The following is a 14,721-nucleotide window of genomic DNA, read 5'->3' on the forward strand; positions in this document are numbered from 1 at the left end:
TGGACTCACGGAGGAAGGAGCGCGATAGGAGGCGGGCGGCTGCCAGGCCGCTGCTGCCAGATGCCATGATCGCGGTGACAGCGGCAGCAGCAAGAGCTGCGGTCATCCACCAATGACACTCCCAAGCCCCCGAGGACCTGGCAAGGGCCAAGGCTCAAAGAGGAAATGGGTGGCCATAGCAGTCGCCTGAACGAATTTCCCGCCGCAGAGACCTCTTCGCCGAACACTGGGGATCGCAGGTGGAGGGGGGAAAAGGTATCTGAACGCAGAAGTGGACGATAACTTGGCCGTTCCCCGGAAATGGGGCTTTGATCTAACATTCATTACAACGGCAGCTTAGAGTAAACCCCACGCGAGGCCGGTCGGCCCTTAAGCATTATGGGAAATGTAGTTTGGTGGCCTCGACCAGTTTGTAGTTTAAGTAGAGGCTTGCGGGAGGCGGAGCGAGCCACAAAGAGGGTACTCATACCCAGGGGATGGGGTGGCAAGAGGAATGAGGAAATCGTGGCGAGGTGCGAAGAGCAGTGCAGAACTTTTCGTATCCCTAAACCAATCTGTACTTTGATTTAGCTCGGCTGGCATGTGGAGAGGCTAATACTCATCACCGGCCCCTCGTGTGAGGACCTGGAAGAATTACCGATGGTAACAAAGTGAGTTCATGGCTACTGTCCGGTCAAGGTAAGGAAGTGACGAGATAGACCATAAGCTACCTTACTGACACTCAATTTCTTGGAATACGGATCTTTTGGTTAAACAAGCTATGATACAGCCTTTGAGTAGCACTAAGTGAATGAGAGTGACTTTTCCCTGGGGATCCCGGAGGACTGAAGTTATAGATCAAATGTGGTTGCTCCCTGTTTAAACCAACCGGTCACTCCTGTAAGAGCTTTAGAAGGAACCTCAGAGTCCCAGAGGCAAAGGGTAAACAGAAGACAAAGTAATCCATCTCCCTGCCTCCAACCATGTTCCTGAGAGTCCTCATCGTTCTCATCGTGGAATTATGATCCTAATTTACTTAAGTAGTAATTATAATTTACACTGAGCTGTCTGATGTATGAGTAGGATTACCCAACGGAGATTGCCCAATATTTCTTCCATGACCCAGATATTGTCAGCGTGGGGTTGGACTTGACTACTCACAAATGCCTCCTTCATCTAATGTATTGTGTCCTTGCAATCATTTATTTAAATACTATCAATGGCTTCCATATAGGCCCAGTATGAAGACTCATTTTCAATAGCAAAGTTCTTCCTGAGCCTTCACATGATAATAGTTATATCTGCAGTTTTAGTTAATTGGTAAAATGCATGGTGACAAGAAATATAATTCTGGTATGATTTTAATGAATTTTTATTTCCACAACGACAAGGATTTTAGTTTGTTTGGTACACTGATGTATCCCCACCTGGCACAAAAAGAGAATTCATTATTTATTGAGTTATTTTTTGAGCATTATTTGTTGAATTGATAGATAAGAAATACCATATACATTTATTTATTGAATCCACACACAATGTTTAATGGACCTAATCACTCACAATCACTCACAATAACTACACCTCCACCCTAATTCTGTAGCTCACTGGTGGGAGACAGTTGCAGTAGATACCAATTATACTACTCATTTTTATATGCAGATTGATTTTGAAGTCAAACAGACCTGAATTCAAATTCCAGTTCTGATGCTAGCTTATGTTATCTCTGGGTCTCAGGTTTTCTCACTGAGATGGCGTGAAAATCCCTATCTCATAATAGTGTTGTGAGCAGTTAATGCATTAATATGTAAAGTTCTTTGTACCTTGTAAACATTTAGTAAATGGTAGTTATTACTATTAAAGATAAGAACTTTCTTCTTCACGTGGCAGGATATTTTGAAGTTTTTATTTATTTTTTTTTTTATTTATTTGACAGAGAGAGAGACAGAGAGAGCACAAGCAGGGGGAGCAGCAGAGGGAGAGGGAGAAGCAGGCTCTCCACTGAGCAGGAAGCCCGATGTGGGGCTCAATCCCAGGACTCTGGGATCATGACCTGAGCCAAAGGCAGGCACTTAACCGACTGAGCCACCCAGGCGCCCCTGTTTTGAAGTTTTTAGTGATATGAGTAACCAGATGTGGAATAGGACATTTCCATTTGTATCAAAACTTTGGCTAAAGCCCCAGAGCTGAGGGCAACAGGCCATAAGAACTCCACATTCTAAGGAGGGCAGCCTAGGAGCTAGCTCCCTCCAGATTTTGATAAGAAGAGGTCAAACTTATCTTTGGATCCTCACACTCACATCCTAACAGCTCAAATAAGCAAAAGGACTGGAATTCATTGAACAAGGGAATTCTGAGTCATGAGTTGTCCCCTGAATGCTACCCTCTCCCCTCACCCCTGAGACAGATTGGTGGCAGAGACTCCTTACAAAAAGGACTGGCATTAAATCCAGGCTAAATCCCTGCAGAACCCCAGAAATCCACGAGCCTACCTCAGGGCCCTAGAGCAGATAAAGTCAAAGAGTGCTCAGGAAAACTTGAGTTGGGATGTCATACCTAAACATACAGACTAATGCCTGCTTCCTGACTGGAGAACTCAAGGCACGAGGTTGGCTGGACCAACGCTTGTTTGCAGGCAGGGCATCGTTTGGTATGGCAAGATGTGTAATATTCCCATGGGTAAAATTGATTTCAGAAAAGAAAGCTGAGCTTCCATCTAAGGATCCTCTGCTGGGTCAAGGGACTATAAGCATAAAAGACCATGGAAGATCCTCCAGGGACAGGAGGGAGATGATGGTGGAGAGGGGTTTACAAGAGGTCAGCCAAAGAGTGCATAACTCATCAGGATACTATGCAGATGAAATTTCCTGGGCAGGGTGGGAGGAGAGGAGCCACTGAAAGACTCACAAAGAGCCAGCATTCCAGAGAGTAAGGACCAGAGAGAACCTCAGATTGCACCATTTAAGAGATTTTATCCAAACCTTACCCCACCCCTGCTGGAGCCAAGAGCAAGGGAAGTGAAGAGGAGGAGGAGTAAAAGGAGGAGAAAACAGACCTTGACTCCTTCCCAGCTGAGGTTGTGGAGCCGCAGATCATGCCAGACATCAGAGCAGGTTAAGGAGCTTTGAATTAGGTATAAGATTTATGTTTTGAATTGGATTGAAGAGGACTTAGAATTATTAATTTTTAAAATAGGCTATTTTTCCAATGAATAAAAAATCAAAAGTTACAAAATTTATATAGTGAGAAATCTTCCTTCTACCTGTTTCCCCACCATCTAGTTCTCCCTGGGTGAAATCAATATTACCCAATTTCTTGTGTATCCTTCCAGATCTATTTTGCACATATGCAAGCATACATATATATCCATCCTCCCACCCCCTACATCACCCTTCTATGTTGCCACTAATGTGAGAAGAAAAGAGGACAATTGAGACTTAAGAACAGGGCTGGTAGGGGAGTCAGGAGACCAGCAATAAAGGCAACTAGTGTCCATGCTGACTACCCCAGGGCAGTGTCTTTTTCTGCTTAACTTAACCTGAAGTAGTCCCTGCTCTTTGCAACCAAGAATCTTGACAGGTCTGAGCTAAGTAAAGAGGTTCAATCTATTGGAACAAAGTCTCTCATTTGCATTGTTTTTAAGGAAATAAATCAGCTATAGTCACTGATATTTATAATCCAATCAGACCAGAAAAGAGAATCTGACCAAGACTCTGGTAGATTCTCTACTTGATAAAGGAAATATTTATATATATATACATATATATATGTATATATATATGAGGAGTTATAGTTCTGTATTTTACCTTGATTTTATTATGAGCCCCATTCTGCCAGGATTTCAGATCCATCTCCTTTCATCAGAGTTTTGTCTAAATTTGTGAAGTAGTGTTGGGGTGAGGTGGATGAGGTGGAAGAAGCATTTGATCCTCTGTCCACGCAAGCAGCCCCTCATCTGTGCATCCTTCTATATCATGCCTTCCTCCTACTTGCAACGCTCCTTTTGGTCTGGCTCTATCAGCTATCTCTGGGCTCTTCTCAGACAAGTGAGAACCACTCAGCTCCTCTGGTTCTGTGTTGGACCATAGCAAATATCCCTGCTTGCCTAGACACACCATTTAGCAGAATCTTATAACCAGTCGGCTTTCTCTCTCTCTCTCTCCATCTTTCCATCTCTCTCTCTCTTTCTTGGGGGCAACAAGTTCCTGGGCTATGAACTAAGTCATCTCCCCCCTCCAAATTCATATTTTGAAGTCCTAACACCCAGTTTGACTGTATTCGGAGTAAAGAAGTAATTAAGGTTAAATTAGGTAAGTTAGGGTTAAACACCAATATAATTAGTGTTCTTATGAGAAGACATACCAGAGACCTCTCTGTTCCACCATGTGAGAACATAGTGAGAAGGCAGCCATCCGCAAGCCAGCAGGAGAGCTCTTACCAGGAAACTAATTAGCTAGCACCTTAATCTTGGACTTTCAGACCTCAGAGCTGTGAGAAATAAATTTCTAATGTTTAAGCCACCCAGTCTGTAATATTGCCTTATGGCAACCTGAACACATGAATACACCCTGCTTCATATAACCTTTTTGGTGATTCTTTTGACTACTCACCTCTCTCCACCTTCAAGCAGGGGGGCTGGGGAAAATCAACACCTAAGCTCTCCTGTTCCCTGCCTCTTTCCTAGCCTGGGATCCTTTTCTGGTCTTGGAAACATTAATTCTCATTTTTGGCCTAAATCTAAGTTGTTTCTGTCATTCTCAGGGGCTTTTAGGTACACATTCCTTTCCTGGGGCAGTGGACTGAGAAGGCCAAAAAGAAATTGGTGAGGGCAAGGAGTAGAAATATCAGGGAGAAGAGGGCCAAAGAATAGAAGGAGATACTGGAAGGAAAAGCATCAGTTAATATTACAGATTACCTTCCTGCTTCAATCTGGATGTGCCAAAGCTTTGTGTGCGTTCACCTAGGCAGGCCGACTCTGCCATGTGGAAATGGGACAAAAGGAACCTTCTCTAGTCCCTCAGCTCAGGGTGCTGTAACAAAGTACCACAGACTGGATGGCATATAAGCAACAGAAATTTATTTCTCACAGTTCTGGAGGCTGGACGTCCAAGATCAATCAGGGTGCCGCCATGGTTGGGTTCTGGCGAGGACCCTCTTCTGGGCTGTCTTCTTTATAGCCTCACCTGGCAGAAAGAGGGCAAGACAGTGCTCTGAGGTCCCTTTTATAAGGACCCTGATCCCATTCATGGGGTTCCACCCTCATGACCTAATTACCTCCCAAAGGCCCCACCTCCTCATGCCATCACATTGGGGAGTAGGTCTCAACATAGGAATGGGGGTCTGGGCCTAGTTCTGCCAACTTCTTTCTGGGGAAAAAACAAAACTGCCAGCTGCCTTCCAAAAGGAGAAAAGCTGCCTCATCCTCAGTGATACAGGCACACGAAGAGAAACAAATGGTAGCCATGAGAGGCTGATGAGCCAGCCTGAGCCCTTTAGGCACCACTATAGGTATGACTAATCCCTTCATAAAACAAATGTAGAGAATAGGAGCTTGTATCCTTGGCCTTCCTTATGGAAGATGGTACAACACAAATCAGAAACACTTGACCTCAGACACAGCTTCAGCTTTTGGAAAACTACAAGAAATGAGTCAGAAAGACTGGGGATTATTTTCACCCAAAGTGCAGCTTCAAAGAGAGGCAGAATCACACAGCACAATTCTAAGAACCAGCTAACTAACACCACTGGCTGATTTGAGCAGAGGCAGGCTCTTTCCCTCTCCCCTTCCAGGGATGGGCACTGCCACCTTGGCTGTCTTGAGGACAAAGAACTTTCTGAAATGCACTTGCAGGGCCCTCCTGAGAGCTTCTTACACTTCTTTGAATGATTTTCCCACTCAGCATCTGCAAAGGGGAGGTTTCATCTGCACTGGATCCTTACGGGAGTGTCAAGAGCTTTGACCGCCCCTTTAGAGGAAGTGGTTTCCAAATATAATTTCTTTTCCCCATACTTGAGCCCTGTTGCGGAATTGGTGCCCTGAATACCCTGTGCAAGAGTATCCTGGGGCCCAACTCCTGCAGAAGGGAAGGGAAGGGAAGAGAGCAAGGTTGGCAAGAGGGAGAGGTCCAGCTGCGTGCAGGTCCAGTGACAGTCTTGGCCAAAGCCCTTCAGAATTGCCCTGAACTGGGCAAGATGGTCAGGCTTCTATACCCCTGCATGGATTGTCACCAAGATGTGAACAGCCCTGGGAGGGGTGTGATCATATGGTATGGTTGAGGCAGCCGTCTGTGTTCAGGAAATTCCTGAAAGGGTTGGGGGAGCTGGGAGACAGCTGAAGACTCTCTACCAACAGCACTCCCCGTTAAGAGGGCAGCGTGTCCTTCATTGAAGGGGCATCTGGGTGGTATATCACACTCTCCACCAGATGCCCCTTCCAGGAGAAAGTCTGATAAGAAAGCAAGAGTCAATCCTCAGGAAAATCATAAAGAAGACAGCTTGGTTGAGGGACAGAGTGTCCCTCTTTTCCCCTTCTTTTGAAGGCTGACATGCTGCCCAGTACTGGGTCCGGCCAGTCTCTCACCACCTCGAAGAACTTCTGCAGACAGTGCCCTGTTTCTCAGGGCAATGCTGTCGCCGAGGGATTAAATACACTAGGACTTTGGCCTAGTTTGATAGTCCCTTCCAAGTTACATGTTTGTTGTACACTTTAATAGAGATTGTGTCTTCACACAAATGAGCGAGTCATGTTGAGAATTTCTGGAATTATAGCCAGGAAAGCTGTTTCTCCACCCACCTCTGATCCTTCTAGAATAACTTTCCTTCTTCATCAGGTACATCTTCTGGAAGTTCTCTCTGTCTCTTTCTCTCTCTCTCTCTTTGTGTGTGTGTGTGTGTATTGTTTAATTTTTTTGTAGCAGATGAACATCCAAGATACCAGGAGAGAACAAGATTCCCTGAGACTCTGGAATGTAGCTGAAGACATTGTGACGTGTGTCCTACTCTGCAGCCTGGTAGAAGGGCAAAGAAGGAATTAGTACTAAAGGAGAGAAAAGCAGGGCCATGGGGCCTATGGAAAAGAAAGGAGAGGATTCTTGGGAAGCTGGTGGTGGCCTGAGAAAGGACTGTAAGGTGGTGGAGAGTGACCCATGTTCCTGGAAGATGAAGCACTCCACAAAAAACGACTCAAACAGCTACCAAGTTATGGCAGCTCTGGCTCAGGCTCCATCACTCATCTGTGATCAACATTTTCATCTCTTGGGGCTATGAAGGCTGCCTTTTTCATTGGGCCTTCATATATTTGTGCAATAAGTGAGAGTGTTGGGCTTTGAAGTCTGATATCCCCTGACAGAAGTTGAAAGGATCTACATGGATCCAAAAGGATGCATACCTTTCAATCCATTCTGAAACATTGTCTAACATACCCTCCAAATTATTACTTCATTCTCTAGAAAGATGAACCTTTATTTAACTTCTTTCATGGTTAATACAAAAGTAATATACTTGTTCATTATAAATTTTGCAGATAATTTCTACTTTGGGATTTATTCTTTTCAATATCTTCCAAGTGTTCTCCAAGGTTAACATATTATTTTTTATAACGAGAAAAAAATCAATAGTTTTGTTTTTTTTTATGGATGAAATGATGTGATTAGGACCCAGACTGTGTGAAGCTCTCTGTTAGCTTGTAGATTTTTGTCTGGTAGAGATGTAAATAATTTCTATCCAGCAGAAAACTCAACCCTCAAAGTTTATGGTATCATTGCCCTGTTGGATATTTCCCAGTTGTATATGTCACTTGGATATCTCTGTGCCTCACTTTCTTCTCTTATCTGTAGGGCTAATAATAGTACTTATCTCATAGGTTTGTTGTGTGGATTAAATGAGATATTCCACATAAAACTCTTAGAAAAGAGACTATAATTGATGGTAAACACTCAATAAATGTTGCCTATTATTAAAAGCTCATTTAACTGAAAAATCTAGGGTGTATCCTTCAGGTATAGTGCAAGTAAGTCATGAGGTCTCACGTCCTCAGAATTCCAACCGAACCCTTCACTAAGAGAATGCTTCTGTCCTGACTCCTCTAGCAAGAACATTGGGACTACGCGATTGGACAGACTTGGGTGCACTTTTCAGTGCTGGGGCCGGGGGGGTGCGCAACAGCGGGCAGCAGGTGTTTCAGGTGGAGGCAAAGGCACACAAGAGACTCTGGAATCTGTGTCCCGCTATCATGGATTAAGACCCTAATTTTGTACACAACCCCAATACCCCTGCTTATCTCTACTTCATGATTTTAGGCTAAGACTTTCAAATGCTTAGTAACAGCTGACACGGGATCTTTCCTTAGAAAGGATTTTCTGTGAACTTAGCCCCAAAACAGGCAAGATGAAATAATAAACAGAAAGGAAACAAGATTTAAATTGGAAAACAAATGAAAATATCCTCTACATGTCCACCCAGTTCTGGTGAAGGTGACACAGCTCACGAGCATATGGGACAGAATATACATGGGCTTCACCATCAAACGGTCCGGAACTCAGACCTCCGCCATGGCACTCACAGCAGTATCAGCTCGGAAAAATCACCTACTCTCTCTGAATCTCAGATTCCTCACTTATTTTTAATGAAGTTCAAGGAGCGATTCATATGCTCTGCTTTGTTCCCCATATTCAGAAAACAGCAATGAGATCTGACATTCTGTTCCTCTTGATGTTTAATGAGTCTGAAGGAGGCAGAAAATGACCCAGCTGGCTGTTTTCTCTGAGAGAAATCGGTGAGAGCGGTCCAGGCTGCCGAAGTCCATGTTCTCAGGAAACACTGATTGCTACGCCCCCGTCTCCTACCGAGCAGTGTCCCAGTGATCCTGGAGTACTGCTTCAAGACTAGTCCACCTTGCAGATCCACCATCCTCTGTTTTCGGTGACGCAATTCCCAAACAATTGTCCCTCCTCTACACCCACCTCAAAGAGAGGTCACATCCTGTGAGCCCAAGTTGGTCCACCCTACTTATCTAAGGGAAGCTGTTTTCAAAAGTTCCCAGGTGATTTCTTGCCTCTGCCTTTGCCATGACATAGGTGGCAATTTCTCTTGCTAAAGAAGAGGAGACCCCCCCCCCGCCGCCCCGTACACACACACACACACCTTCACAAATTTAATCTCTGGGGAGTACCCCTCTTGTACGGCTTCCATAAACCATACATTTTTTTATATAAAATATGGATCATAACACCTACCTCCCGGGGTTATTATAAGGAAGAGAAGAAACAATATGTACAAAAAGTACATTGCACACTTCCTGGCACATGTAAGGTCCCTGGTGGTGTTAGTTCACCTTTCCTCTGATGAAATTAGTTATTTTTATGGTGGTATCGGAGCTGACATTTAAGTAATGCCTCTGAGTAAAAGAGATAACCAAAAGTTTTAGATCTTCCTGAAAGTGACATAAAACCAGACAGGCACTTAATGTATCAAGCTATTGAATATGATCAACTAATTTTTTTTTTAAAGATTTTATTTATTTATTTGACTCATTTTTAAAAAGATAGGGGTGCCGGCCTAACTCAGTTGGGAGAAATGTAACTCTTGATCTCGGGGTTGTAGGTTTGAGCCCCACGTTGGGCATAGAGATTACTTAAAAATAAAATCTTAAAAAAAAATAGAGTGCAATCTGTTGCCTCCTGAGGAAGCTAACAGCAGGTTGTCTTCCTGGAGCCTTAAGCCCACCTGCTGGATCTGTCCAGCCCAGTTGTCCTCACTCATGACAGGAAGCAACCCAGATTCACAGCTCTGGTTTTTCCAACAACTACTCTCTGGAGGCAGCTCCTCGGAGCAGACTTGAGTGTCACTTATCAGGGTCTGGCAGATGTGGCTCTGAATGGCACTCTAGGTTTTGCAGTCAATTTGTTCTCGTTGTCAGAGGCAATCACAGTGTTCCAAGAGACCTTCTGTACATTCAGACCCCCAGGTGGAAGCAGTTAAGAGTTAAGAACACAGGTGTCAGGTGTCAGATGGGGGTGAGGGGGTGGCAAACACAAAGCAGTGAGGGCAACAGGTTTCATTTAACTCCGGGTTCTTCTCACATTCCATTTTATTCTGAAAATTAATCAGAACTGGGGAAGCAAAACCCCTGTCATTAAAAACAATATGCGAACAGGAGTGAAGAGAAACGCCATGCCCTAAGTCATATATTTAGAATGGAACAGATCAAGGAGTACCCCCCCCACATCCCTGAACCTGGTCCGCTCTGAGTCAAAGCAACCGTTGGAGCCAACAGGGACCACTGGGGCATTGGCTCAGGGATGTTTCTTCAAGATCTAAGCTATCAGAATCTCACAAGTGAGGCATCTCAGGAATTTATATTTTTAAAAAGCTCCCCAAATGATCCTCATGTAGCTCCTGGCATATGGCAGCTCCCTGCTTTTGACCAGTAGTAGTTCTTAGGAGTTCATACTCAACGCCTTGGTTATACTCTTTATGCCATACACATGAGCAGTGCCAGCAGGTCCTGAGGACAACAGCATGTTGCAAAGAGAAACAGTGTTTCAAAGTATTTACCAGTTGGGAAACAATTAGAAATTGGTTCAATCATGTTGGGTTGTTTTCTTTCTCTCTCTCTTTGCTGCCTTCCCCCACCCCCATGTAACAGTCATCTGGCATGATCATGAGAGGACGAGAAAGAGGACAGCAAAGTCTTTCATTGTTTTTTGTTTTTGTTTTTGTTTTTTAACTTTTATTTTGAAAGAATTACAGATTTACAGGAAGTGCAATGATAGTTCAGGAGGTGGAGGATGCCTTGTTACTACTGAATGGTGGTGAAAGTTCGGCTTCCCACTTGGCCAATTCTGGCACCATCCAGGAAGGGAGGGGGAATGGCCCCATTATTGCTGGGTGGGGATGGACGTCCGGCATCCCACATGGCTTTCACTGATACCCTTTTGGGGGAGGGGGAGCTTTATTATTACTGAGTAGGAATGAAGGGCCAGCTCCCCACCAGGTCTTCTTTGAAGGGGTAGGGGGTACCTTGAGCAAGGATGGAAGTTTAGGTCACCCCCTTGGCCTTTGTTGACAGAGGTGGGGATGGGCCCTGTTTTTTTCTCCATACTGTTTGGCTGGGGTAGAGTGGTGTCTTTGTTCAGAATGCTATAGAAGAATACCATAACCTGGGTGGCTTATAAACAAGAGAAATTTATTTCTCACAGTCTGGAGGCTGGGAAATCCAAGACCAAGGGGCTGGCAGATTCACTGATGAGTGCTCACTTCCTGGTTCATAGACAGATGTGTCTCCATGTCCAAAAATCTTCAATCACCATAGGATAAATGTTTGTGAGATACTAAGTGCTAAAAAAGAAGTTAAAACTGTGATTTTACACAATATCAACTTGGTGAGATAAAGTAGAAAATATTTTATCTTAACTGCTAGCACTTCACCCCAAACTGTCTTTTCTGCCTCATTTCCCATTACAGACATTAGCTTATCCTACACATATCTTTACAGTACTCAACCTCTCAAGCATATCCTAACATTTTCACAATTCTGTGAATTGTACCTTTGCTTTAATTATAAAATAAAAGAACTCTGATATCTTGAGAGGTCATCAGTGGGGAATAAGCCTTAAATGATAGCAAAATAAATGTGAAGTTTTAGGAAAATGTAAGAAGCCATTGAAGTCTCCCCCCTGATGTGGAAAAGATGTTAGGATTCAAAGCCAATGGCCAAGAATTCTTGAGGTGTTGGTGCAAAAAGGTGGTTTTATTAATGAATGGGGACAGCACCTGTGGGCAGAAAGAGCTGTACTGGGGTCAGGAGGAGGGGCCCATTGTATACTTTCAAGTTGGGAGGGGGTTAGGGATAGCACAAGCCTCCAACATATTTTGGCGACAAGGTTTCCAGGACCCTGAGGGGCTAGCTAATGTTAGGAAGAGGTCATTTATTACTGTTTAGTAAACCCTCAGTTAAGAAACCCTTCAGATGTATATCGATGGGTTATATGCTTGGGGGAGGATTGCCAGCATGTATCTTGGTGGGGGGTAGAGATAAAGGAAGTTTCCAAAGGAATTTTTATATGTTAAATAGACTTACAGGATCCTGGGGGGCCGGCTAAGATTGCCTTTTGCCCTTAGCAAAGTATTAACAGCGAGGCAGCTGAGTCCTTAGAGGAAGGCCACTCTACCTGTTTCAAGGACTTGTCAGTGGGCTGTAGGCAGTAAGGACATTTAATAGTTTTTCCTCTGCCTTTGTTTCCCACATTACCCCAACCCCCATTGTCAATGCCTGAGGCTATCCCTTCCCAGCTATCCTCACCCTTCAGCCTGCAGACTGCTTGCTTGTTACTTCCTACACCTCAAGCAGCCTGCTGCCCCCTGGGTGCAGTTGCGGGGAGGGAGGGAGGGGAAGGGCACACTGTGATCGTCCAAGGCCTTAATCTGCCTCACCACTTTGAGCTGGAAAAAGTAAGGAAAGGGCATCCAAAGGGAGGTGCCTAGAGCTTGATAAGTAGCTGAATCATCTTGTCTGCTGGTTAATAGCTAACTGGCTTGCCTCCTTTATTGCCCCTACAGACTTGGCTATCTTCTAGGGTTGCGTGGCTGTTTGCCTTTCCCATGGCAAGAAAGGAGGTGTTTTCTTTCACTGCCAATGCAACATAAGAACAAAACATTGAGCAGACAAAGGACAAAGATGCCAAAGGAAACCTGTTCTACAAAACTATCTGGATTCAGTGGTTGAGAAGGAATTTAATGATTAGAACCAATCAATCACTTGTTCGTTCAACAAATATTTATTCAGGATCGCCTCCGTGTCTGGACGAAGGCACGGTGGTGAGTTAAATGATGAGCAAGGAGACTTTCTGGAAAGGCTCCAGCTGGGGCCACCGAAGGAGCCAGTAACAACCAGGCCACAGGTCCGACGTTTACCTTAGCTTCACACAGGTTTTCATTTCTCTTTATTACTCATTCACTATGGACAGAAGTAGCAGGTAAGGTCTGGGGGTTAGGAGACCTGGAATTTGGTCCTGGTACTGATTAAGACTTTTAAAGGTATACCTTTCTGTATGCATTAAACTTCCCCATTTGTCGAATGGTAATGCATTTCTGCCTCTCCTACATTGTTCAGCACTATTTTGGGGATCAAATGTGGACAGTAATAGAAGACTCTGAGTAAATGGATATTATCATATTAGCTAAATGCCTCCAATTCAGGCACCCCAGTTGTACATGGCACTGCCTCAGCTCTATAATGAATGAATGAGAAAACCCAGCTTATCCCTGACAGCTTGAGAAACTTCAGTGTTATTCATGCCTCAGAGCCACATGGAGTCTGGTTCATACTGTATCCCTGGATGACAAAAAGCAATTCTTGCAGAGCCAATGAGCCATTGCCTCTGATCCTTGGATGGTGCGGACAGAACCCAAATTGATTTCCTGCATTAAAGCCATAGACAACGCAGGAAAGATTTGTTGCTAATTCCCAAGCCCTTGCAGACACTCAACAAATGATGTTAATGATGTTGGCTATGAATTAGGGGCCTGAAGTCTGCCTTTGATGAAATCCTGCCAGATGTTCACAAACGTGATTTGGACCCATGGAAAGAAGCAGCCAGAGAGCAAAGAACAGCCTCTTTTCCCAGGTCAGCAAGGAGAGCTGAGGTCAGCCTGATGCTGAGCTCTTCGGACCTGGTGCCAAGTCCCTGTCTATGACGAAAACTGCAGAGAGGAAAGTACATCTCTGGAGACAAACATTCTATTCTAGGACATCATGACCCTGTGGGGTATTTATATGGGTCAAAGCTGTCTTTTTAAAGGGGTTCTGTCTCTTGTTTTGTTAACTGACACACTCTAAAGAGTCCAGCCCACCTTTATACTCAGTTTGGAGAATAGACATGAAAAGAAAATTGTCCCAAGAAAATAATTCACATGATTATCATTCATTATTTAAATATTTCTTGAAAGCTTAGTCTGCCTTCCCCACGAGTCAGAGGACAGGAGCTACATTTTATATTTACATTTCTTTTGGGTATCTGCCCTCCTCCATCTCCCCCCCGCCACTGAACCCCGACTCCTACTGCTGTGCTATGTACACAATCGGCAGTTAATAAATGCTTGTGGAGTTTTTCTTCCTTAAGATTTTATTTATTTATTTGAGAGAGAGAGAGCGAGCATGAGCCAGGTGAGGGGCAGGGGGAGAGGGAGAAGCAGACTCCCCACTGTGCAGGGAGCCCGACACGGGGCTCAATCCCAGGACCCTGGGATCATGACCTGAGCCGAAGGCAGATGACCAATCGACCGAGCCACCCAGGCGCCCCAATAAATGCTTGTTAATAACTGAATGTCTTATTCTTCCAGACAAAAATTTGAATGTTTATAAGCAACATTATTCATAATTGCCAGGAAGTGGAGACAACCCACATGTCCATCAACTGATGAATAGATAAATAAAATGTGGTATATCCATACAATGGAATATTATTCAGCAATAAAAATAAATGAAGTACATGCTGCATCATGGGTGAGCCTTGAAAACACTGTGCAAAGTGAAATAAGCCAGTCCCTAAAGACCACATGTTGTATGATCCCTTTTATATGAGATGTCCCCAGTAGGCCTATCTATAGAGACGGAACTAGATTGGTAGTTGCCTACGGCTGGAGGGAATGGGAAGAATTGGGGAGGAGTGGTAAAGGATATAGGGTTTCTTTTTGAGGTGTTTGAAAAGGTTCTAGGATCAACTGGTAATTGTCACACAATTCTGT

General features: G+C 44.2%; 1 protein-coding gene and 1 long non-coding RNA gene across 2 annotated transcripts in view; one reads left to right on the forward strand and one right to left on the reverse strand.

Annotated features, from left to right (window-relative positions):
- SUCLG1 (succinate-CoA ligase GDP/ADP-forming subunit alpha) overlaps nucleotides 1–283 on the reverse strand; it is a 31,031-nt gene extending 30,748 nt beyond the window's left edge. The window contains exon 1 of the mRNA XM_081796667.1: nucleotides 10–283. Coding sequence (XP_081652793.1) covers nucleotides 10–106 — 97 coding nt within the window. The 5' untranslated portion in view covers nucleotides 107–283. The remainder of the gene's footprint in view (nucleotides 1–9) is intronic.
- Nucleotides 284–301: 18 nt separating this feature from the next.
- LOC115942811 (uncharacterized) lies at nucleotides 302–7,502 on the forward strand. Its single transcript, XR_004077389.2, has 2 exons — nucleotides 302–678; nucleotides 6,891–7,502. It is a non-coding gene; the product is annotated as an uncharacterized LOC115942811 (long non-coding RNA).
- The last annotated feature ends 7,219 nt before the right edge of the window (nucleotides 7,503–14,721 follow it).

This window comes from Leptonychotes weddellii, chromosome 10, assembly GCF_054177405.1.
Source record: "Leptonychotes weddellii isolate Sample4059 chromosome 10, ASM5417740v2, whole genome shotgun sequence".
Lineage (NCBI taxonomy): Eukaryota > Metazoa > Chordata > Mammalia > Carnivora > Phocidae > Leptonychotes > Leptonychotes weddellii.